A 26,091-nucleotide genomic window follows, 5' to 3' on the forward strand; every position below is an offset into this window, starting at 1 on the left:
AGTGTTCCATTGCAGAATAAGTTTGGGAAACCTAATATAATGATTATACTATTACCTAGTGATGGTTTGGCTCAATATTTTGTGACAGTTCAGATGGGTTTATTGCTCGAAATGTCAACATAAATAACAACACAAAACTTGAAACTTTATTTTAAAAAAGCACTATAAAGGAGTCCGCATTTCTACACAAACTCCATTCAAAATAAAATATTTATCATTTCTAGGTATATAGCAGGGGTGGCCACACTTTTGTTTTCAACAGGATTAGGATCGACTAGCTGAAAAAATTATTTATGGCGATCGACTGATATCACTTGTAATTATATCATGCGAGAACAATAAAACCCCATTTTTTATAATTCAAATATGTGTTTTGAAAACAGATATTTTATACATATAAAAAAATAAAGATACAGGAACATTGAATTAACGACAATAATATAGGTACTTAAGTAATATTATTGTCTTTCACTTCTAAAAAAATTAAGTAGGTACACATTAACTGTAATTTCGAATATTAGAAATTTTGTAGTAGCCAAGATGCGACCCTTCGCCAGGAAACATACTTAAAATAAATTCTATACAATATGAATTATCATTTAATTACATCAATAATCATATCACATCAAATTGCATCGCACAGCCATGTATAGGAAAATAGCGCCGCAGGCGACTTTTTTACTACTAGAGCAAATTTGTGGCTTGTGTTTTTCTTACTTAACTGGTTGACCTGCTACGCCGGGCTCCCCTCAGGATAGAGCCCTGTCAGACCCCCCTTTGTGGGAGCCATGCCTGCTGGTGTATAATGCAATGATAACTGATAAAAGTGGGTACTGTTGCCTCATTTTTACATAAAGTAATAAACCCAACATAATTCCTAACCATAGCAGGAACTCCATCAGTCGTTACCGATACTAGTTTATGAATAGGAAATCGAGTATGATTAATATTTGACTTAAATGCATTAAATATATCTTCTCTTTTGGATCGTTCCTCCATTGGTAAAACTGTTAATAATTCTTCTGAAACAAAAATGTCTTTAAAAACCAATCGAATAAAAACGCATTAGGTTGCAATATCCGTGTAATCTACCGACTCATCAAATTGCAAGGACAGGAATTTACATTATTTAGTTTTCCTGTAGAATTTCTTCCAAGTTCTCATCACTTGTGTTCTTCATGAGTGTCTTTCTCGCTCTCGCCTCCTGTGCCGGCACCGCGAACAACACCGCCACCAACCTATGCAAGGACGACACGGTCGCAATCGAAAATTAAAACAAAAATACTATGTGAAGGATCATATATTAAACCAGGGTCTAGTACCGTGCCAAATAATGTAGAAACATCTTCACAACCTCTAATAAAAAAACCGTGTGATAAGGCCTCAGATAAGACCTCAGCAGCAAAAACAAAAACAGACGACGGATGGGCTACCATTTCACGGAAACGCCGAGTCGCCGTACGTGGAAGTCTCGAAGGACGGGTTAAGCCAGTGATGAAACACTATCATTTTCACCCGTTTCACCGAGACACTACTAGCAATGATCTCCTGACATATTTAAAAAAGTTATATACCGCTGAATTTACAGTAGTACGGATTAAATCAAGAGGGGACTACGCATCATTCAAGGTGGGTATCCCTTCTGACGTTACTGATACTGTTCTGAAGGCTGAAAATTGGCCACGTCACTCATTTATAAAGGAATGGGTGGCAAATGTGGAAACCCCGAGGTTACCAAGTAGCTGACTTCGGAATAGTAACCGCTCTAATGAGCTGTTTTTCTACTACCAAAATGTCCGTGGCTTGAGAACTAAAACTGTGGAGTTTTCGAGTGGCGTTTTGGTTGATGATTATGATGTCATAGCATTAACAGAAACGTGGCTCAATAACAGTGTTTTCAGTCATGAATATTTTGGTAGTGAGTATACGGTCTTCAGAAGGGATCGAGACTCCGGAACAGGCCACCGGCAGGGTGGAGGCTGTCTTTTGGGAGTTAGAAATATGGAAGGGTTACGGGCCGAACGTTTTCATGTTTTGGAGACTCTTAATGAGGACCTTTGGGTAAAACTAACCTGTAACGGAGTGACCACGTATGTTTGTGTCGTGTATTTTCCTCCAGCGAGTGAATTGGAGATGTTTAAACTATTTGTTGGGAAAATGTTGTCTAGCGACATCTTAATTAGGGATAGAAGGATTATTGTAATGGGAGATTTTAACCTGAATTCAGCGCGCAGCAGTGAAAGGGTCAAGAGGGAACTCGAATTTCTGTGTGCTGTTTTTGGATTTTCCCAGTACAATGATGTTCCTAACTCTGCTAATGGGTTTCTAGACAAGATTTTTAGCAACGTTAAAATATCGATTTCGCGATGTATATCACCGATCGTACGAGAAGATGCGTATCACCCTACTTTATCTTTTTTACACGATTTTCGTCCAACTCTCATTCAGAGGACTAACATTCCCTCACACAGAATAAATCTGCAGAGGGGGTGGAAGTTTAAAGGGGGAAACTTCGATTTACTTTACTCATTAATGGGTGAGGTAGATTGGAGTGAGTTGTATGAAATTTGTGACGTAAATGACGCGGCACAGCACTTTTACAACATTATTTATAATATTTTTGACCAGTGTTTTACAAGGAAGTCGCCATGTCGTGGTGGAAGGCGATACCCGAGGTGGTTTTCTCGGGAAATTGTCGGGGACATTAGGGTCAAACATTATTACCATAGAACTTGGAAGACTAAGCATATTCAGCAAGACTATGAAATGTTTAGTCTTTATCGCTCAAGAGTGCGGCAAGCTGTTCGACTGGCCTATCGAGCGCATATAGAAACGGTAGAAAATTGCATCCGCGAAAATTCTAAATCGTTTTGGGACTATGTTAAATCTTTAAGAAGGGATGGTGGGTTTGCCAATTCAATGAGTTGGAAAGGCGAAGAGGTGACCGGATCTGGAGTGGCAGAGGCATTTGCCGGTCACTTTAGGTCTGTCTACGCAAGTAGTAGTCCGAATCTGGATGTTGCCTCAACGTCAAGAAAACCATCACGCGGTGCCCAATCTATTGATATCCTTCCGATTGATGTTGCTATTGTGTTTAGGTTCATTAAAAAGCTAAAGAACACACGATCTTTAGGGCCGGATAATCTCCCAACATTTTTTTTAAAGGGGTGTATTGACTTTGTCAAAGGCCCGCTTTCATATATATTTAATCTTGTGATGGAGACGGGTATCTTTCCCGAATTGTGGAAGATGTCAAAGGTTACTCCAATCCATAAGAGTGGTGCTGAGTCATCAGTGGAGAACTACAGGCCGGTGGCTGTTCTCTCGGCACCCGCAAAAGTTCTTGAGATGATCATGCATAACATGATTTATCCAAAAATTGAGTCATTTATAATGAATGAGCAGCATGGATTTAGAGTTGGCCGATCAACGGAAACTAACCTGATGGTATTTGTAGATTATGTGTCGTCAGCACTAGATAGAGGCCATCAGGTTGACTGTTCCTACAATGACTTCTCAAAAGCGTTTGACAGAGTCGATCACGACATCCTGTTGGAAAAACTCCAACTAATTGGATTGTCCGATCGTTTTCTGAAGTTATTCGGGAGCTATTTTAGGAATCGTCAACAATACGTATCGTATGGCGTCTATCAGTCACAGATGTTCAATACATTTTCTGGTGTCCCTCAGGGCTCAAACTTGGGGCCATTGCTGTTTACGATTTTTATAAATGACATAGCAATGGTCATTAAAAATGCTATGTTATTGTTGTTCGCTGATGACCTGAAACTCTTCATGGAAGTTGTCACCTTGGACGATTGTCGTCAACTCCAACTTGATATAGACAATATATTAGATTGGGGCAGGCGTAACAAACTGGACTTCAATATTGAAAAATGCAATATTTTATCATTTACCAGAGCCTCGCGAGTATTATTTTTCCAATATTCGATGAATGGCAGAGTTCTTTCGCGAATACCATCTGTAAGGGATCTTGGCATTACGTTTGACAGTAAGCTTTCATTTAGTGGTCATATAGCTATCATTTGTAAAAAGGCGCTACAAATGTTGGGCTTCGTCTTGCGTACTTCCCGGGTCTTTTCGGATGTTACTGTATTAAAAATTCTTTATAATTCCTTAGTGAGAAGCCGGCTTGAGAGTGGGTCGATTGTTTGGGCCCCGCATCAGTTGAAATATGACCTTATGGTGGAGCGAGTTCAAAAGAAATTTTTGAGACTCCTTTATTTGAGGTTATATGGATACTATCCGTGGCTTTATCCAACTGACTTTCTCTTAGGTATGCTAACATACTGTAGTTTAAGTGCTAGAAGATATCAATATTTGGCCACGTATTTTTTTCGACTAATACGTGGTGTGAATGAGAACTCTGCCATTCTTGGTAATATTGACTTGTGTGTCCCTGATAACTATCTTAGAAATCGGGAGCATCAGTTGTTTGTTCTCCCGAGGAGCAGAACTAACCTGCCATTGGTGATGCCAATTGGTAGAGCAATAACTCTGTTCAACCAAATTGCTTCGGATGTTGATATATTCCATCTACGTGAGAATGAGTATAGGTGGACGTTATTTTATAAATTCTTAAAATAGGGTCTGCTTAACTCATCCGGTGTACTTCCTTGTACCTATATACTTCATATTTTTTGTATTTACACATTTATACTATAGAATAACTTAATATTGCATCATTACAATATTACATAATACTTTTTTAATAATATTTATTTGTTTCTAAATGTCATGTTGTGAACGCCTTAAACTTATAATTTGTAATGTCCACAATATGTAAAATAAATTAAAATTGAAAATTGAATTGAAAATAATGATATGTAAGAGAAGAGATAAGAACTAGCGGATTAAGAGCTGGACCATCGAGTAGTTTTGACTCGTTTGAACAAGAAATAGTACAATATTATTATTATGTCCGCGATCGACGCACTGGCCATCCCTGGTCTATAGCAACATTCACAAGATGCACAATTTACTTTAATTAGGCAGAACTTAATTCACACGTTACACGGCCAAGTAAAATTTTCTCATCATTTCTATAGGAATAGAGATGCGGACGGCACATAACCAGCGCAACCCATAGTGACGAATGAGGAGATGACTAACCTCAGCTTTATCGGACGTAGAACTCCACCAAACGGATTCGCACCAAGGCTCCTCGGAGCTCTTTCGAGCGAGGTATCCGAAGGAGGTCTCTCGCGCCTTTTTGCTGCGGTCCGTCTCGGTGCGCGCAAAAGACACCGTCACCTGCTTGGCTTCCCCTTCACCCTCGCCCTCTCGCTCCCTGGACGCCCCCGCCTCCCCCTCCCCATCGCCTTTTTCCTTTTCCTCTTCTTTGGTCCGCCGATCTTGCTTGTCGAAGTATGAGTAGGACGGTCGCAACTGCACCATACCTGACGGTGTTCAATTTCATTTCACACATTAAAAATTACATTCGCCTTCGACTCATCTTAAATTAGAAATATTCTGATTAAACATAAGCTATTCTGTAACACAAAATTAAAAGACGAAACCTTTCATGGAGTAAATAATATTCTAAAATTGTGGAAATAACTTTTAGTAAATTTACTATTTTCGCAGTAAAGCACAGTTTGCAAATTAAATTAACTGAATTTTTTACGATAAATGTTTGCTCCAATCCCCAACCTGGATTCAAAATACATAATATGAAAAAACCACAATAAGTACCTAGGTAGGTAAGTACGATGTATTTTTTACCAAACGCGATTCCTAAAAAATAACAAATTTATCATTTAATCAAAATACGGAAACAATAATATTATTAAGAGAGGATAATGTTTGATTGCGGTAATTTGAATAAATGTTGATTTTATTAAAAAAGTATGCAATATTTCATAAATTGGCCTAGAGCAAAATACAAAAGTTTCTATTCTTACCGGAGAAGGCATTAATGCGGATCGATATTTGCCGGGATGGCAGTGTCACCCTGCACTGTCTGTCATGTTGACATTATTGAATGAATCATGTCCAACCGACGTAATTGTCATTACTTAGTTGAACAGGTAATAATATTTAAAAAAAAATGTAGTTATTGCAATCAGAAACTAGTTACTTATTTATACATAATCTCCATTAGTTTGTACATACTATATAGCGTACAAACGTATTGAGCGACAAGCATTGAGACGATTCAATCGGCATGTCGTTGTGTTGTGTATCAATATTTATTTATTTGATGATGGCTCACAACAGGACGAGTCTGCAAGACATTGTGACTGTTCACAATAATCACAATCAGGAAGGTATTCTGCCGTTGACTGAAGTTTGCTTATCATCATAACTCCTATTCAATTTTATCAGGCCAGAAAATAAAAAGGGGACAGTGAAGATGCCTCGGGTGAAAAAATGTATTTTAAATTCTGCACTCCAGCGTGTCACATTCTAAACCTGAACGCAGGTCTGATGAACCCAACGACATTTACAAAATTCAATCTGTCGTAATATAAGGTAGAAACAAAAAAAAAATACCATTGAGAGGCGTGAAATGCATCTCGCCGTCCTGCAAGATGGCCACTGCGTATTTGCTGGAGTCCACGATGGGCGCACTGCTCTCATATTGAATTTTATCCATGATGCCAGATTTGAAATATACATTCTTTTCCTTCTCTTTATTGACGATATACGATGACTGCAAATTGACAACAACAAAGCTCGTCAATTAATTTAAAAGTTTATCCTCAATCATCGTTGGAACGGGAAAAATTATAAGCTAACGACGATTTGAACTCACTTGAGATCCGTCCGTATTGAGAGCTATCTGCTCGCCTTTCGAAGCGTTATATCGGTCATGGTCCGTGTCGAGTTCCAGTTCTAACTTGACCTGTTGGTGCAGCGGCTTAAATCGGCAGTTCAAAACTGTGCCGCAGCTGGAATTATTCATGGGCCGCAGCGGATATTGAAATAGATAGAGTCGCTTCGACAACGTCTGCGAGAGGAAAACGGGTATCTGAAGAGAGAAAAAATCACCGATCGTTATGGTCGCCGATTATAACCTAAAACTGTCAAATTTCATATAAAACTCGCAAACAAGAGTCCTTACTTCTGCGACTACAGAATCGACTTCTTCATCCATATTGCATTTAGTATGGTAGGATAACAGTGATAAAATTTAATTAACGCCGATATCAATATCGAACGTACCGCTTAACGAACGATAACGACATGCCATTTGTTATTGATGAGATGTCAAAATACCATAGACTTGTGAAAATTTCACTTTTAGTTCATTGCTGGTAACATTATTTTATTCGGTGTCATGGCACTGGCAGTTAAAATAAGACTTTTTAGCCATACATTCAATTTTGTAATAATATTTTCAAATGGGTATTATCAAAAGAGAACAAAACATTCTTCTTGCCAATTATTGCATTAAACCCAATTAGTCTATGATTAAACCCAATTTGGGCGAATGACAGCTTAATAACATTCATTTGTGCAGATATTTCGATTAAGGTAATGCTCATTAATTACTCATTGCTCAATAAAATATTAGATTTATTATTATTATGTTAAAAAATTCTAAATTGTTTTTTTAGATTATCCTACACACTGATTCCAAAAATATCTCAATATTCAATCCATCCAGAGAATAGATAAACGCTTTGAAATGGTCTATACCTGTATAGAGGATGAAGATGAAAATGATGCCGATCGACAACTAAAGAAAAACCCACGTAGCATCATAATTAAAATAAGCTTTTTAAGCTTAATTGCTATAGGATTTATAGGATTATTCTTTCAGCTGATTCAAATAAAAAATTGTTTTCATCGAGTCTCCAATGAGTTGGTGGAAATCTCTTCTACTATTCAATACATTTCAGTGAGTACCTCCCTACCTAATATTATCATCAAATTAATAATACATTGTACCTACCTAGCAATAATTGATTGCCAATCTTATTGAATAGAGCCTTATTGTTGGTTTTGGTTTATTCATTGTCTCGAATGGCGACAGGGCGTCGATCATGATATAAATATTATAATAAACAATTAAACAAAATCATAAAGTGACTCAACTACCATAAAAGTTTTGGAGAGGCACCAGCGGAGGCTCAATTTATCCCAGTAGAACGTGCTGAATCATCTTGGTGGATGATATAAGAATGATATGAGATGATATAAGAAAATAAAAAGTGTTACACATAATTACAGTGAAACCCTGATTTTACATTTTTGGAGGGAAAACATAAATTTTCCCCTATTATGATATTCTTCAGACTGACATAATATAACAACAAAGTTAAACAATCGAATTGTGCACTGCAATCATGATATAATATTATGTGCGCCCGGAATTTTATTAGTTTCGATGATGTCATGCATTTAATTGAATGTGTTCGAATAAATTGAATTGTACCTACTTACTTACCTATTTTTAATTAAATTTTCAATATTTCAGATGTAAATTGCGGGAAATGAAAATGTAAAATTGTAAATTAAATGTACTAAAATAAAACGGGACATTGCAAAAAGTACATGCGAATAAATGTGAATTCCCGGCACATAAAATCAAGGTTTCACTGCAATAAAATAAATAGGTAATTAATGTTAGTTATTTATTTAAGATATTTCGATTCCATCCTACTTGCTTATGCATTTTTTAATATGGGTACTTATGATTATGCTTACCATACGTCCCGATTTGACCGGGATTGTCCCGGTTTCATACATTGGTCCCGGCGTCCCGACCGGTTTGGGATTTTATCCCCGGCTGCTATTCCGCGTATGAATGATTGGGAATGAGACAGTATTATGATTGACCATAGACAGAAGACGCATTTTGTAAGTGTTACTAACAACACTTCAAATAGAAAAGAAGTAAAACTAGCGCCTGTTGTTATTATATACTTTTTACCATTGGAAGGTATGCACATAAAACTGCTGGATTTTGAGTCTGTTCACGGTGAGACATTGAAAATTTCGACTGAAAACATTATTTGAACTGTGCATCGTCATGAGATTGATAAAAAGATTGCATTTTGCAGTGACAATATTATTGTAACACGAATTTTGGAGGCGTACATAGAAGAGGGCAAAATAACGTTTACAGCCGACTCAAACAAGTACTTGGTGCATTGGATGGGGAGCACAATACACTTCAATCTGCTGTGGATAGTCTGTCAATTTAAATTGAAGCTCTTGTTTTGATAATATATAAATATGTTCATATCTACACCGTTGGAGTAACTCAATTGGCCATTTTGGCATTACATGCAACTTTCCAGCGAGAAGTACGACTAGTACAATAAATAAATAAAATAATTAAAATTTCTGCTGCAGCAGAATAATTAATTATTCTTCTTTTAATAATAAAACATTTTTTAGTGGTTAAATTTGTTTGTTTGACCTATCTCCCATTCTTGTCCCGGCTTAGAGTTTCATAATATTATTATGGTAAGCCTACTTATGATGGATATCACAAATTGTTAATTTAGGACATTCACTGGGTAATTATATTTTTATTGTTCCCTTTTCATGCATTATATTTTATTTATTCAGTAAAATTATGACAAAACAGTAATTTTTGGTCAATGTGGCACACAATATACCGTGAAATATACAAAGAATGGTTATCGATCGGGCTTACCTTCTACCAGTGGCGAGTATACTCCGAAACCTAGAAACAGTGGATGAGTTTGTATTTCTGAGATCGACCATTAGTGGAAAAGTCAGAAATAAGAAGGCGCACGCGGATTGCGAAAAATACATTGATTCGTCTTACCGCTATATGGAAGGATCGGAGAATTTCAATTGCCAAGGTATTAACTTTGGCTCTCAATCGGTGCCTAGTGCCTAGTCTAAATAATCATCTAGTAACGAGTCATATTGTTTTTCAATGTGTGCTTGGAGTCAGAGTACGGACCTAATAGGTTGAGCGAGTGGCTAACATCCATTTCTCGTAAAAACAAAAATGTGTCAATACAAACATCCACTTTGTGGAGGCTCATAATATTATGATCTTTTTAGGATCAGACATGTCAAAACAAAAATGAGTCTTCACCACTGGTATTGGATGAATAATTACAATCAAGAATGTTTCTATTATTTTTTAGTTCTACATTTAGTTCGACATAAATCATTTATTTATTATATGATATATACCTATACGATATGTTTTAAATTTATTTCGCAAAATCTTATGCGTTCGTAGTTTTTGACATTTAAGAATAATTTTGAGTTTTCACGTAAGGCAATTGATCGGCCCATCGGTATGAGACATGTGCAACCAATGAAGTTTTTTTTTTTTTTTTGTGATTTTACCGAGGCTTTGACTGCGACTCGCTGTCATATCGCCTCTTCTCTTATAGAAGGGGATCCGTCGATCAGGTCCTCACTCCTATTCTGTTAAATAACTTTACAATTTTGCCTAGCTCTTCCGTCTTACCCACCGCCAGGACACCCTTCAATTCGTCGACATTCTCATAGATATCTGCAATTCGCAGCTGTACTCTGTGAATTTCATATTTGGGGCATTGCAGTGCTATATGTACAATGTCCTCTAAAACATGACATTCATCGCAGAGCTGCGATTCGCTTCTTCCCATGAGGACATCAAATCTTTTGCCCATGGTGTGCCCTGTTCTTAGCCTCAGTATTAACTTAAGCTCATTCCTCGTCAAAGAAGACTCTACAAACCAGGGCACCTCTCGTGGTGATGGTAGAATTGACTTACTCCATTTCCCCTTTTCTAATGATGCCCTATGGTGAAAATCTATCCACATACTATGGCACATTTTTTTTATAGCCTCATTCCAGTCCAGGTTTTCTGGTATCCACTGATGTGGTACCCCTGAATGGCCGGCTTCCTTTGCCAGATCATCTGCCCTTTCATTTCCCTCAATGCCCATGTGCGATGGGATCCATTGAAGGCATAGATCTCCTCCTCTATTTTTCTTGGCGTCGATCTGGTCAAGGATGTGGTATGCTATGGTTTTACTGTTATGTGAGCGAGTTGCTGCGGCAAGATGTTGTAAAGCGCTTTTGGAGTCTGTTAAAATGACAGCGGATTGCGCCGAGAAATCATCGCTTAAAGTGTATTTAATTGGTTCGTTTATCGCGATGAGTTCCGCCGTCATTATTGGTATTGCTGGGTTTAGCTTCCAGCTCTTGTTTATACCTACTTCTGGTATCACAAGAGCTGCTCCTGCTCTATTCTGATCTTTGGATCCATCTGTATAAAGGTGGCTCCATCCTGCGTACCTCTCTGTCAGCATTTTTTCGACACGCTCTCTTGCTTTATCGGATACTATGCTCCGTTTTGGTTTGTCTATTCCTTTGACCTCTAGTTGGATAACAGAGCTGAGGTCGTAGGTACCAACTGGCCTCCTCAGCGAATACATACCTAGGCATTTTGTATTTAATACCTCCCAACTTTCTGTGGCTTTAAGGATTCCTACCAGTAGTGGGAGCTTTCTTTTCTCATAGTATGTATTGCTTTCAACGAGCTCGTATAGGAGTTTCACCTTTGCCAATATGGGGTTATCTATTATAGATTTCCACTTCATCCATGTCTTGGTAGCCAGTGCCCATCTCCTGACATTCAGTGGAGGTACGCTGAGTTCCGCTTGTAGCACGTGAATGGGCGTTGTCCTGATAAATCCTCCACATATTCTTAATGCTTTGGACTGGATGCGATCTAGCCTCACCGAATTAGTTTTGGCAGCGGAGTGGTAAAACATGCTCCCGTAATCTAATCGGCTTCTAATGAGTGCCGTGTATAACCTTCTCATATGAATGGGGTGTACGCCCCACCCACCTCCCGCCAGTACTTTGAGTATGTTCAGAGGTTGTGTCAGGCTATTCGCGCAATGACTAATATGATGCTTCCACGTTAGTCTATAGTCCAGGTTCATACCTAAAAATTTATAAGTGTCTACTCTTTCTATTATAGTGCCGTCGATTTTTAAGTTAAGCTGGTTTTGTCTCTTACCTCTGGCAAAAAGTACCACCTTAGTTTTGCTGAGAGCTACTTTGAGGCCTCGCGTTTCCAATAATAATTTTATTTCGTCAAGACTCTTCTGCATTAACCTTTGACATTCATCTACTCTTTTTCCCGAACAAAAAAGTGCGAAATCATCTGCATATTGTACAATGTTGACCCTTGTTATTAACTTTAATATGTCAGTTGTAAGAATGTTGAATAGTAATGGGGATAGGTGGTCTCCTTGCGGAAGGCCTCTTGAGCATACCGTACTCTTCTTTTCATTATTAATGCACATGGTGATTTTTCTTTCATTTAAATACTGCTTAAGATATTTAGTGATCTTCCCACCGATTCCCCATTCATTCAACACCCTTGACACTTCTTTCACATGCACATTATTATACGCATCCTGGATGTCCAGGAATGTTGTCAGAGTTACTTCGTTTTTGACCTGTGCTGTATTGATGTCTAGTACTAGGTTGCCTATGTTCTCCAGAGTCGACTTTTGCCTTCTGAATCCCGTAGTATTGTGATGAAATAGTTGTTTTTTCTCTGCAAACCATTCGATTCTTCTTGCAATCATCTGGTTGAACGTTTTGCACATGCATGATATGAGTGCAATTGGTCTGACTGACGACACTAGGGTAGGGTCTCGCCCTGGTTTTAAGATTGGGATAATCATCGTTTCCTTCCATTGCCTAGGGACTTTGCCGGTTTCCATGATTAAGTTGAATATCTCCACTAGTTTATTTTTTCCGGTCTCTGGCACCTGAGCGATCATGGAATATGAAACTTCGTCCATGCCGGGGGCAGTGTCTTTATTTTTTGTTACTGATCTTAGTTCCGCCACTGTAAGAATTTCATTCATTGTATCATTAGGATTATATATGTTTCCTGTTCTGCAATTTCTTCCTTCGTTTCGTCACTTTTACTTGCTAGTTGTTGAAGGAGGAGTGACGCCATGCTTTCATCCAGTTGATTTTTGAATTTGTTTCCCGATTTGCCCTTCATCCAACTCATTTTTCTCCACATTTCTGAGTAGGAAGTCTCTGAGTTGACGGAGTCACAAAATGCTTTCCAACTTTCTCTTTTGGCTTTTAGGATTACTTTTCGAGTTGTGGCTTGCTTTTTCTTTAGTTCTAGGTAGTTTTCTGTTGAACTGATTTTTTTGAAGCGAGTATAGGCAAGCCTTCTCTCAGCGATTGCCTTTGATACTTCGGAGTTCCACCATGGTTTTGGTCTAAAGTTTGGGTGACTGCATACTTTGAGTCTCGGAATGCTTGAATTTGCCCCATTATTCAATATTGCCTCCAATTCATCATACTCTACTTGTACATCTCTGGTAGGTTCTGTAAGTCTGTCTATGTCATTTGAAATAATTTCTCGATATTGTTCCCAGTTTGCTTTAGGGTAATTTCTTCTTGGGATTATTTCTGTTTGGCATTGATTTTCCACAAACTCGATGATAATGGGTAAGTGGTCACTGCCCATAGTATCGGAGTCTATTTTCCAATCGGTTTCCAGTACAAGCTCATTGGAGATAAATGTTATATCCGGTGCCGCTCCTCTCTGATTTGGAGGGGCGACCCTGGTACTTTGTCCATTGTTAATCGCTACTAAGTCAGAGTCAAGACATACGTCAGCGACATCCTCTCCTCTTGCGTCTCGAAGTATATGATCCCACATTGGGTGGTGTGCATTGAAATCCCCACCCATAATTGATCCCTCTCCCATTTGATCGAAGAGCCTGCTCCATGCGTTTTTCCGAATGGTAACATTGGGTTTACAATATATTGCTGTCACTGTTTTTAGTTTTTGTGTCCCTCTGATTTCGACTTGACATGCCTCCAGTTCAGTTGGAAGGCCTTGTAGGGTCTTTTCTTTAGACGCCAGTGTTTTATGCACCAGAATCGCTATTCCTCCGTAACCATCCCCTCTGTCTTATCTATACATCGTGTAATCATTGAATTTCAGATATTCTAATTCAGACCTCAGCCAAGTCTCTGAGATTAATGCTATTGAAATTTTTTGTTTTATTAAGTAGAGTTCTATATCATCCTTCTTTTGCTTCATACTTCTGGCATTCCATTGTAAAATCCTAATTTGTTTTTTATTATCCATTTTGCTGCAGAACCTCTCCTAGAATTTCCCCTAAGTGTCCTTCTTTGAAGTGTTTGCATACCCAGTCCACTGCTTTAATTATTAGTTGTTTAATGATCTGCTGCCAGTCTCCCCCTTTCAGCAAGACTTTCATAATTTCTCCCATCGCGTTAACCTCTGTCCCCTTTGAATTTTTCTTATTTTTTGTAGGCTTTACGCTACTACCTGTAGCTATTATTGTTGAGCCTGAAGCTTCTACCACCGCTTCTTCTTTCTTTGTGCTTTCCTTAGTTTTTTGAATTGTTTCGCTTTCATCTCTTCCTACGATTTTTTTTTGTTTTAATATGTCAGCATAGCTATTATTTAACATATTTTTTTTTGCTTCCTTGAAAGGTATGTTCATTTTTTTCATTGCTTCTTTGCAATTCTTTTCCTCTTGCCACTTTGGGCATTTTTGGCTGTTTGCCGCGTGGTTACCTTTGCAATTGATGCACGTAATTTCCTCATTTTTTTCGCAGGTTTTGTGGTTTTCACCACACTTAGGACACGTTTCTACTGTACGTCCGCAATTGTTCGCGATATGCCCATATCGCCAGCATTTGTAGCATTGCATAACCCTGAATACATACGGTTCTATAGCAAAAGAGACTCCATATATGTAAATTGTTCTCGGCAATATTTTCTCCCCAAATTTAATACTGACTGACGAGGTCTTTGTCAGCTCTCCTGTATCACCTTTTCTTGTCAACCTCTTAAGGTTGATTACTTTTGCATCACTTTTGATTTCCATTTGCAGTTCTTGGAGGTCCGTATCAATATCGACTTTTCTTATTACTCCATAAGAGCAGGAGTCATTCTCTTTGGTCACAAAACCGAGATCTTTGAGTTCTCCAGCTTGTTTCACTTTATCTGCTTCTTTTTCGTCTTCTACTTGGATGTACGTCTTTAAATTTTTATTGTAAATTTTCTGTACTTTTACTCCTGCCTTATGCAGCATCTGCGCTATTTTCAGCTTTAATGGAATTTTACTTCCCGTCGCTATCATGACGATGTTTTGGTTTCCCTTTGGAGTGACCCCAGAGTCTCTTCTGGGTTTTTTTCCAGAGGTCACCGTCTGCCATTCTTCTTCTTTTTCTCCAACCACTTCCTCTTCATCATCGTTTCTTTTCTTCTTCGTTTTTTTGGTTTTATTCACTTCCATTGTGGTGTTTTCCATTTTATTGTTTTTGCCGTTCACGCGGTCTTGGAATTCGCGCAACAGTGTGAACAAAAAACAGTGTGGACAACCCCTCGCTTCACAGCGTTTGACGCACTCCCCGCACAAAGTGCACTATCCGTGCAACAATAAATATTTTTCATTTTTTCTCAAGCACTGGCACTGATTGTCAAAATCACATGGGACCACACATGTTGAGTTTATTGTCAAATTCATTTACAAACAATATTATTTTTGTTGTATCACGTATTTATAAACGTTCGCGAGTAACCAGGCGAATAGCGACACGAATACGCAAGCGAAGTTGTACAACCTCACTCCACCGCTGTTGGCTTCCGACTGAACCAATGAAGTTATAATATATTGTTATGGTGCAAACAATCTTCCTCTCTTCTGGCACTACAGCCTCCTTCATTCGCTTCTCCGGTCGATCACCCCTCGCGCTTTCAACTCTCTCTGTCGGTCATCGAATCGTCAAAGTTGTGGTCTTCTCGAAGTAAATTTTCATTTTGGACTATTAAACACTGAGATGTCATGTCGACAGTCGTCCTTCCATGTCATGTCATGCAGCGGCACATTGCATTTTTACTTTTCCCACCGCTCGCTGTAGGTAGGACAATGAAAGCCTCACTGGCATCTTCTTTTGAGAAACTGGTGATATTAATGTCATCCATATGCCACAGAAGCTGTACAGACTTTGCGAAAATGGTCCGAGAGCAATTTATTTTTGTGTCTCAAATTAGTTTGTCGAGTGCGACGTTTAACAGTAGACATGAGATTGCGTCTTCTACCAAAGCTATCTGACAATTAACTTTGGATTTTGACCCGTTCCCTGTTCTGTTCCATTGTAAGTTTGGTGACGCTGATAAGTTTTGTTTGGTATCTAAATTTTTTTTTTTTACATTTTGAAAAACCGCAAACTGCAATTGCTCGTTACAGAAAGACATGAATGGGGCTGCCCGGTCTCAGGATATGTTGATGTCGGAGATACGAGGCATATCTCACACATTGCCCGACCTGGCGGAGTCATCGAGCCGCCTTGCCAGCGCGTGCGTGCAATCGCAGATGTCACCGGATAATGACGACATCGACGACTTGATGAGTGTCGAGTTTGCCAAATACGACGCAGACAAAACTTCCAAGGTAGACTTTGCGCTGGAATCGGCAGGTTATTATTTAATTTTTTATTGAAGAAGACAGTATTATAAATAGGTACTTATGTCATGTAAAAAATAGATTAAGTATTGTAAACACTTACTTACAGGTAGGCACTTAATAAAATTAAATATGATTTTCCACGTTTGTTCCATAATAACTCAAAAACTACTAAACCAATATTAATGAAACTTCCTAGAGCTTGTAGACTATACTGTGGATCTACGACAATTCGGCGCCGACACAACTGGGTGCCACGCAATCGAATGAAATTCGAAAATAAATAAACATTCATGAATTATCAGTACTTTAAAAATATATATTTAATAATATCATTTATATTTAAATTATAATAACACATAAATAATGATTTAATTGTGCATATGTTTAAGTTTCAACAAGAAAAGAGAGTTCTTTTCTTTTTATGTATAGCCTCGGGCATGATAATAATTGTCAATCCGGAATAAAAAACATTGTGTAGAGCAAAATGAATTAAAACTACTAACTAGCAGATAGAAACTGATTGAAATTCTTCGTCTACTTGCTATATAAAATCGTAACAAACATCTATTTATGTCATTCAACACGGCGGCATCCGATTGTCCTGACGCCCAGTTGTCCCATTCCCTATATTGTTAGAACCGACGAAGTGGAGTTTTGTCATTTTCTGGCAGTCCATTAAAAACTTTTTTGTAATATCAATTTCAAATATCCCCTGATGGTTGGTTTCCAGATATAAATGCAAAAAAAGTGGGCGTCCGGCCAAAACAAAACATATAGGATGAGGGAGTAGTTTTTTATCAGTCTGTCCCTGATTTACATACATTACTAAATTTGTAATCGGTGGGTTGCACTTAAAATAGTTTATTTTAAGTTTTACAATGAAAATACATAATTACAAGTTGGTTAAATAATTGATTAGATGATCACCACGATTCAGTGATGTAGTCTGATGATGTACCAGACCTAGTAATAAATAAATGGAATAGCTCACTTGACTCTGATGGGGCTTACTCCGCTTACTGAATACAGAGTATACGTGTCAGAAGTCAAGCAAGGCTATTGTACTGAACTAGGCCAAGTAGTTCTTTTAACGGTGAAAACATAATCATGGTTTATGTCTATAGTATGAAATACTTCTTGTAGGCTTGCGATAATAATGGAAGGCAAATTACCTTTGTTTTTTGTAGGTGGAAAGATTCTCAGCATTCGAAATACAAAACCATATCAAATTGAGACAAAAAAAGCGTTGCCTAATATGTGGAACTCCTTCATGAGCGTCTGGTACCCACCGACCGACGCCGCTAAGTCATTGATACAGGTAAATATACTGAGTCTATTCCAGTCCGGTTGCCTGAATATGCCTTCAAGGGTAGCTAAATAGTTTGGGTGAGTCTGTATCACCTCTATGGATACTTTTGTTGGTAGGTAATCTCCTCAGTGGCTCACGGATACAATACAGTGAATTTTAAATACAGAAAAATATTGCAGATGTGATAATAATGTTTGAGCGATATTTACAGCCTGACGTCCAGCCCGGGCGGTGCTTTGCGTTCGTCGGTTCGCATGGAGAGGTCGTGATCAGGCTAGTGGGGCGGGTGCACATCTCAGGGGTGACGTTGGAGCATATTCCCGTTGCAATTTCGCCCACTCAAGAAATAACATCTGCGCCCAAAGTGTTTAGCATTTATGTACGTATACAAAAATTTTTACACTGGTGATTCACAACCTTTTTTTTATAATATTGCTTGCAACCCCTGAACCATTTTGTCAAATCTATGGCAAACTTGGCATATTAAGGTTGAGGGTGGTAATTACAACATAACCGAATGTATGACAAATCCGTGCATGCAAGACCCGCCATTGAAAATGAGTGTGTATTCACACTACTTTATACTCATTACCCTGTCGATTATTTTAAATAATTTAATATATTGTACACATACTGCCATCTCTCGGAATCATGATGAAATTCTTAACTAATATACTAGTCCTTATGATATGTTTCAAAGGTTCGCTAAATTCGGAGGTAAATTGGTACCATTGTGCAGACTGAATTCATTGTAATTGTAAATTCATTATCTACTAATTATATTAGGTACTTCTGCATACTACTTTAAACCAAGGTTGACCATAAATAGACAGGCCGCAGCACTGAATTGCAAAATAGGATGGTAGTGCCATTTATTGATTATATTCGAATGTGATGCGGTAACCTGTTCACAGTAAATGAAGATTTTCGATTGTATATTTCATTCAAATCGATTAACGTGTTACCATATACGTATTTCAAAATGAAGAAATCATCACTTTCTATGCAGCTTACCATATTACTAAATTAATAAGAATTGTATTTTTCCCAGCCAAAGGTAGAATACTTTTGAAAAGATCTTGTATACAAAATTTGTTATCAGCGAGCATTAAATGAATAGATATGAGCGGGTACCCTCTACCTATATGTTATTTATCATAAGGATATTAATTTTCTTCTTTTCGATTTGTCAGGGTCTCACTGATATAAACGAGGCGATGGGGTTCTTCTTTGGGAGGTTCACGTACGACAGAGACGGCTCCTCGAGACAAATGTTCAACGTGCAGAAGACGACGACGACCTCTTACAGAATCGTCCGCCTGAAGATCGACTCCAACTGGGGACACCCGGCCTACACTTGTATTTATCGGCTGCGAGTGCATGGAATAATAGACACAGCTGAACTGCCGAAGGATTAATACAAAAAATAGATAAACAATAACGTGTTGTACTTGTCAATAATTGTGTTTTTCTATAATCTATACAGTAAATTGTTTGAATCCAATGTCTTTTGAATAAATTTGTTGTATTGTGATGGAGATAGACAGTTTTACCTTTCATTACCGAAGTGTACAGGCTTACAAAGTTTGGCGCCAAAATGCAGTGGTCCTGTTTCATAGTTATTAAAATCAAAAAGTACATAATTTTGATTGAAAATTAATAATGTAAGCAAATTTTTAGTATATTTTCTATGAATCAACAAAATAGAGCCTAAGCTGAGGCATTTGGAAAAACTGAAATGTAACTTTGTAGGTATTCAATTTAAAAAAAAATAACATTTAACCTGACAATAAAAGTGCTGTAAATTTTACAAGGAGGCCCATATTATGATCTTATTAAGATCGGACATCGAAGTACATTGAAACATGTATATGTCTGAGAGCGATTGAAGACACATATCCACATTCCAATGTACTTTTGCGGCCTTTACTAAATTCGCCAGAGCGTACGGGGAGCGGGACACTCTCGACTCCCCTTGCGACTCTTCAAATTAAAGTCACTCTGATAGTTGCCATATAAATTAACATCATGCATTCGCACTTCGGTGCAAGGTTGCATCACCAGTCCTGTGCGGCTCTGCTCGGGACAAAATGAGGGCTTAAATTCTTTGATCTGGCACACGTAAGGGTTATGTTAGCCGGCCGCGTATGACGTGGCTGCATATACATAACGGGTGCGGAGGTGGGAGTTTTACACACTATTCCAATGTACTTCTATGTAGTGGAGTACTCAACATCAGGCTACTGATTCAGGCGGATATTTGGAGGTTGATGGTGTTTCGTATGTTTGTAAAATAAAGAGATTGTACACTGTGAGTTCTAAACGTTTTTTTTTGATTGACCCCAGCGATAAGATTATCCTTGTCAAAAAGTTAATATAAATTAATAATTTAAGAAACACATTAAGATAATAAAACAAGCGGTCACCCATCCAGGTCATAGACGCGATCAATGTTGATCAATGTCGAAGGGCGGCAAATCGAGGAGAATCATTTGGTATATAAATAGCTAAAATTATTTTGTTTACATGTTGTAGGTACAATAATAACATAGTAAATAATTACAAAATAAAAAGAACTTTTTATATACAATGTTTCTAAATTTTCTGTTGAATTATTATGCTCAATATGCTCAAACTTGTACTTGATATCAAGTAAATAAAAAACAAACAAACAAATAAATAATACTGAAATGTCATTTTGACATTTCATTTTGAATTCCATAATAACGCACGTATATATTAATAATTTTGTTGCTAGGACCACCCCCTTAGCAACCAATAATAGTCTTTTACTTTTTACGGATTTTTCTGAAATAACTTTCCATGCAAAACAGAATTAACTGAAAATGAATTCAATTCTGCTTAAAGATAGGTAGCTAAAAGTTTTAAAAGAATGCATTGGCACCGTGTTCTGATATATTCTAAAAGTTAGTTAAAAATCAATTGCAAGATTTGTACTGGACAAACAACCACCGGACAAACAAGAATACGAGCTAATGAAAACGTTGTAAAATAGTGTGAAAATAATAAATCTGTGTACCTATTGCCAAACCAAATGTGTCGGAAATATCCACCACATGGAACCAGACTCGATGATTTGGTGATGTGAAGTGTCTAACATAATTACCTATCCTATTATTATTACCTATCTATTCGCTTTTTATATCTAAATTTAATTTCGTATGTTTTAGTGGTAGGTATATATTTTGTTAGTGATGTATCCATACAATACATTTATTAGATATTGTAGTCATGAACTGATGATAAAAAATACCGTATACAAATGGGGCGGCATTTTGTCTAGGGACGTCACTGCTAGGGTATGTACTCTTTGTTTACTGATTGGCATGAGAATCAGTTTGGACCTGAGGCCCACCCAAACAAAAACAAAAAATAGTGAGTCCAATTAGTACCTACTTAGAGTATATTATGATTCATAACTTTGCACTCGGGCTCTACGATGAAAATATATTATTCTAAAAATATTTTTTTTACGTTTATTATCTCTATTGATTTTCTTATTATTACATATTATTATATTAATACGAGTGAATATCATTAGATTTGATCTAATTTTATGCGAGGTAATCAGGGAAAGAGGCGTAGATATCAGTGTATTAAAAGGTGCAAAAAAGTGCAAAACGCGTATTTGTTATAATTTATTATGTAATAGGTAGGTAACCATAATGTGAAGTTATTTGACGTCTTACTTAATATTCAAACATTATCAATAAATAATTATGATGAATGCCTATTCAACAGCTACGATATAGCGCGTAGGGCGGCGGCCATTTTTTACGTGTACGAAGCCGTGGGTCGCGGTTCAAACCTGTGGACGGTCAAAAATGAATGTAAGTAGGTACGGTATGCTATTTTTTAATGTAGGTATATTAATTTGATCTAGGTAGTAGGTACAAGGCGTGATTGGTTTGGACGAATGACTAACACAAAATATTCATTGTAAAAAGTGAAAATAACTTCCACCCTGTGGAGGCCTTTATGATTCGTTTAGGATCGAGCACGGTATTTTTTTTTATTAGGATAATCTCGTGTGTAGTCAATACAAAAATGAAGTAAAGGCGCTGTCCGAATATGTACCAACAAGCGACAGCGCGAAAAGATTCCTAAGGTCATATAAAGTATGGCTGTTCAGGATTTTATCTTGTTACACGCGAACACGAATAAATTTATCGTTTGATCGCCCTGGTATTCTCGAGACACATAGGTTTTTTGACTGATTTTGTCTCAGTTTTTTTTCTCTGATTACGAATATGCCGGCTGTCACTGTCCTGTCGGTGCCTTTGGGCAAACGATGCTAGATAGGTATCTTGGTAAAATTGCGACTAAAACGCTTGTTGGGTAATATTTCATTAACCAATATTGTATTCCGTGATGAAAGAAACATTTCCAAATTCTACATAAAAAATGTATCATACATTTTTTGACGAGTTAAACGGTTTTATCATAATTTGAGAATTAAAATGTTAGTAGGTAAGCAGCGCTCGGAATGGACAGGAACGCACCGGAGCGCCGTTGTGGTTCGTGGAATTCCAAAATATACCGTTCCGGCTCGTGGATTAATTTAAAATTGCGTTGCGGTTCGTTAGATTGAGATAATTATATATGAATGTATCTTTTAAAGTTTTTCTCAAAATTAAAAATTAACGAAGTTATGTTATGCCGGGCACGCAAGGGTTAAAAATAAAATTTATGACATCCCTAAATTTCTTTCAATTTTCTTTTTTGTGTCGATACATCCGTGCCTAAATGCATTGTCCAAACACTCCAAATAATTGCATACTTACATGAAAAAAGTAACCGTACAAAAAACAAGTAAGCTACAAAAAAATTGTGCCTTTGCTGACATTGTTTGAAAACCTTTTGTACTTAAATAACTTAAATTCAATAAAAAATAAAGTAGGCACCTACATATTTGTATAATAATTTCTAAAGTATGAAACATCTCAGTACAGTCTCGCTTTTATCTTTGACTGGTATGCATTGCGAATTTACTTACCTACTAATTTATTACTTATATTTTATTTTGAGTGATAAAACTTATTTATTTTCATCGCCATCTAATCGCCGTGTTAATTTTATACCCACGTATATTATTGCGGGCAAATGAATTGAGTTTTCGGTGGTAAAATTAATATGATAAAATTTGGTAATTTAAATCGTACAATTCCGCTAAAATATACTTATTAGTGATAATCGCTTGTTTTTTAAAACATTTTGTATTATTTAAATTTGTTCTCTTAAAATTTGGTTAAACATCTCAATAGGCGATACCTTTTTATATAATTATTATATATATATTTTGTCGTTGGTATCCAAACTGATTTCTGTTGGCCAGTGGCCACAATCAGAATTTTATCGTTTTGAAAATGATAAATTTGAGTGGATATTTATAAATTTAATGAAGGCGCTTAATTAAGTAGTAGGTACTTCGTGTAAATCTGCTAAAACATTAAGAATTCACTCCGATAAGCATTTAAGATCGACAATACAGTGGAAACAGGGTTTTCTGATTCAATATCATCTCAACAACATTGACTCGTGTTAAAAAATATTTATGACGTGTCGTAAACCCTTATTTTTACAATGAATAATGAATGCCATTATGCCATTTTCCTACAAAAATGTTTTTGGTATGAAACTATTGAATAGCCTACCGTAATTAGTTTATTTTTAAGGGACGTTTCTATTGTGTTATAATTACATACGTTGTAACTTGCTACTTTAAAAATAATAGAAGTAATACATACCTACTATATAGAGAACTTTTAGTTACTTGTTGTTTGTAAATTTGTTTTTAAAAAATAGCAATATCCTCCAATAAAAATTTATTACTCTCATAATAATAAATTATTGTTCTGTATTATCATCATTCATCACCGTGGCAATAATAATGAGTAAGGACAAACATCATAGATTGAGTCGTTTAGTTTAAAATACACTCACAAATTAGGTAGGTACGTCTTCAGTGCGGACATTTAATAATTTTAGGTGATAGTCATAGATTAAATAAATACGGTGGTAAGTTCTTTAATCTGAGGTGGTAAGTGTAGGTATATTACAATAATGGTAACCAAAGCATCATCATTGTAACATATAGGTCATGGCCCCCACAAAGGGGGGACTGAGAGGGCTCTAGCCTGGAGGCCCGGGCTCAGGAGGGGCCCGGCGAGGCGAATCGACCAGATAAGTGAGATAAACACATATCACAAATTTGCTTTAATAGTAAAAAAAAGTCAATAAAAAAAAAATAATATTATTTAAAGTTATGTGGTTATACGATACCATTTTTAATTGTGTATCAATACTCGACATCTCCATAATTCCTATGGATGTATTAAAATATACAATAAAACACTAAATATACAGATTATTGTTACCGCGTACATACTGCCTTTATTCTTAGCGATAGGAAGGGGGCCCCACCAAAGATCCTAGCCTGGGGGCTTGCTTCACGATTTGGGGCCCATGATATAGGTACATCCTACATACACTACAATATTAGTCATTATAATGTTGAATATAAATAGGTACCTACTGATTAATGACAATTTTATATTATTCAATAGGAATCGTGTTTAGCAACTCGAGTTGCACCTTCCGTCATGTTTTATCTTATATAATTAATGATACTTCTTCTTCTTCTTCCACCCTGTCACGTCCCAACATTGGGGAATAGGGCAAGCACAAGTTGGCGCCACTTCCCTCGGTCCATCGCCAACTCCTGCGCCTCCCGCCATGTCAGACCTGCAGCACATAGGTCGCTATTGTAGCACCGCTGCAGGGTGAGGGAGGGGCGGCAACGATGACGGAACCCTTGAGGCTGTGCCACAAGGGTACGAAGTCCCGCACTCTTTGGCGGCATCCGAAATATGTGTCCCAGCCACGTAAATCATCTCTTCGTGATAACTTCAATCACCGAAGGCTGTTGTGTCTGCTCACGAACTCGGGTGTTTGTAACGCAGTCGTACCAGTGTACCCCTAAGATTCGGCGGAGACATCGATTCTCAAAGCTCATAAGCCGATAATTAATGATACACCATTGGTAATTTAAAATGCTATAATTACGTTGTTTGGTGATGATGGCTTGAAACTTTTCTTAGAACTAGGTATGGCCTAATAGCCCTTATGGTGGAGAAGGTTCAAAAGAAATCGTTGATGATCCTTTGTTTGAAGCTGTGTGGATACCATCCATGGCTTTATCCGATTGATTTATCTTAAGTATGCTTACATACTGTACTGCAGAACTAATCTGCAATTGCTAATTGCTATTTCTTTGATTTTTTTAAATATTCTGTGCTCGTCTTGAATCTATAATCTGTAAAATTTGCTATATTTAAATTAATTTTCAATTTGAATCTTTATGGTAGGTATGTGGATATGTTGTTTTTTTAAGTCTAATTAATTAACAAACTGAACTATCCCAAATGAGACAGTAATATAAGTTATAAGCAGTGACGAGTGGTGGTAGAAGTATCATGCCTGCTGATATGGGTGGTAGATAAAGTAAGAATAAAGAATAATACAATTTTTGACGGTATACTTTGTTGAGACGAGGTTCTTTTGCCTGCGGCGCTGACAATCCTTGCCCACTTGCTCAATACACATCCACGTAAGAAGTTGAAAGTTTATTGTTGCATTTATACATCCAAAGTACGTACGTGTGTAACGAAAAAAATCAAGCATACTTTTTTTTGGAAAATTATAGAGCGTTCCTGTTCGTGAAATTTTCCATTTCGAGCACTGTAGGTAAGTATCTATTTAGCTGTCTTCTTGTTTGTTCGACTTGTATCTATATTGCTAAAATAAAGCAAACGTTCCTGTTTGATTCTTTGTAGCATCATGACCAGGGGCGGGTCTAGCGGTAAGCGGACTAAGCGGCCGCGTGGGGCCCCGAAGTACCAAGGGGGCCCCGAGATCTTAGAATGTCTTTAAAGAATTGTCTTACAGACGGATTTTGATAATTTTCTGTGATTGGGTGCAGTTCATCGTTTACTTTATTATGGTCTCGCTACTCAAATCTTAGTTTCCGATTAATAAAAGAATGCACCAAATTTAATGATCTTTCCTGACGTGAATGTTAGTTCAGCAATAGCCGAGAGGAAGTGACTCACTATATAGGTCGACCGGCATTAGAAGACCTACGAGATGAAGCGGGGTGAGTTGAAAGACTTGCGAAAGGTCTATCTAAAGAACTGTCGCAAAGAACACAAACATATGAAATAGTTATAGAGCCTTTTCAAATATATTTTGATTGGAATCTATCAATGGAAGAAAAAAATAACGCGATAAAAAAGTTGATGGATAGGTATTTACAAA

The 26,091-nt window shown here is 37.2% G+C and overlaps 2 protein-coding genes across 2 annotated transcripts in view; one reads left to right on the forward strand and one right to left on the reverse strand.

Annotated features, from left to right (window-relative positions):
- Nucleotides 1–7,245, reverse strand: part of Polr3E (RNA polymerase III subunit E) — a 20,276-nt gene extending 13,031 nt beyond the window's left edge. Inside the window, exons 1-4 of the mRNA XM_085950182.1 lie at nucleotides 7,088–7,245; nucleotides 6,779–6,994; nucleotides 6,517–6,676; nucleotides 5,134–5,420 (exon numbers count right to left, since the gene is read on the reverse strand). Coding sequence (XP_085806308.1) covers nucleotides 5,134–5,420; nucleotides 6,517–6,676; nucleotides 6,779–6,994; nucleotides 7,088–7,120 — 696 coding nt within the window. The 5' untranslated portion in view covers nucleotides 7,121–7,245. The remainder of the gene's footprint in view (nucleotides 1–5,133; nucleotides 5,421–6,516; nucleotides 6,677–6,778; nucleotides 6,995–7,087) is intronic.
- LOC147069307 (SUN domain-containing protein 1-like) lies at nucleotides 6,819–20,067 on the forward strand. Its single transcript, XM_085950183.1, has 6 exons — nucleotides 6,819–7,500; nucleotides 7,584–7,867; nucleotides 16,227–16,455; nucleotides 17,633–17,763; nucleotides 17,966–18,133; nucleotides 18,948–20,067. Exons 2-6 carry the CDS (start codon nucleotides 7,655–7,657, stop codon nucleotides 19,170–19,172), a joined length of 966 nt encoding a protein of 321 aa, XP_085806309.1. The 5' UTR covers nucleotides 6,819–7,500; nucleotides 7,584–7,654; the 3' UTR covers nucleotides 19,173–20,067.
- Nucleotides 20,068–26,091: the final 6,024 nt, after the last annotated feature.

This window comes from Rhyacophila brunnea, unplaced genomic scaffold, assembly GCF_057557595.1.
Source record: "Rhyacophila brunnea isolate RB1 unplaced genomic scaffold, BYU_Rbru_1.0 scaffold_23, whole genome shotgun sequence".
NCBI lineage: Eukaryota > Metazoa > Arthropoda > Insecta > Trichoptera > Rhyacophilidae > Rhyacophila > Rhyacophila brunnea.

What these genes read in the sequence shown, in the direction of transcription:
- LOC147069307 (XM_085950183.1), top strand. Translation starts at nt 7,655, where the DNA reads ATGGTCTATACCTGTATAGAGGATGAAGATGAAAATGATGCCGATCGA. An exon ending in CTTTGCGCTGGAATCGGCAG is followed by an intron (nt 16,456 to 17,632) that starts GTTATTATTTAA and finishes TGTTTTTTGTAG; the next exon opens with GTGGAAAGATTCTCAGCATT. An exon ending in CCAAAGTGTTTAGCATTTAT is followed by an intron (nt 18,134 to 18,947) that starts GTACGTATACAA and finishes TCGATTTGTCAG; the next exon opens with GGTCTCACTGATATAAACGA.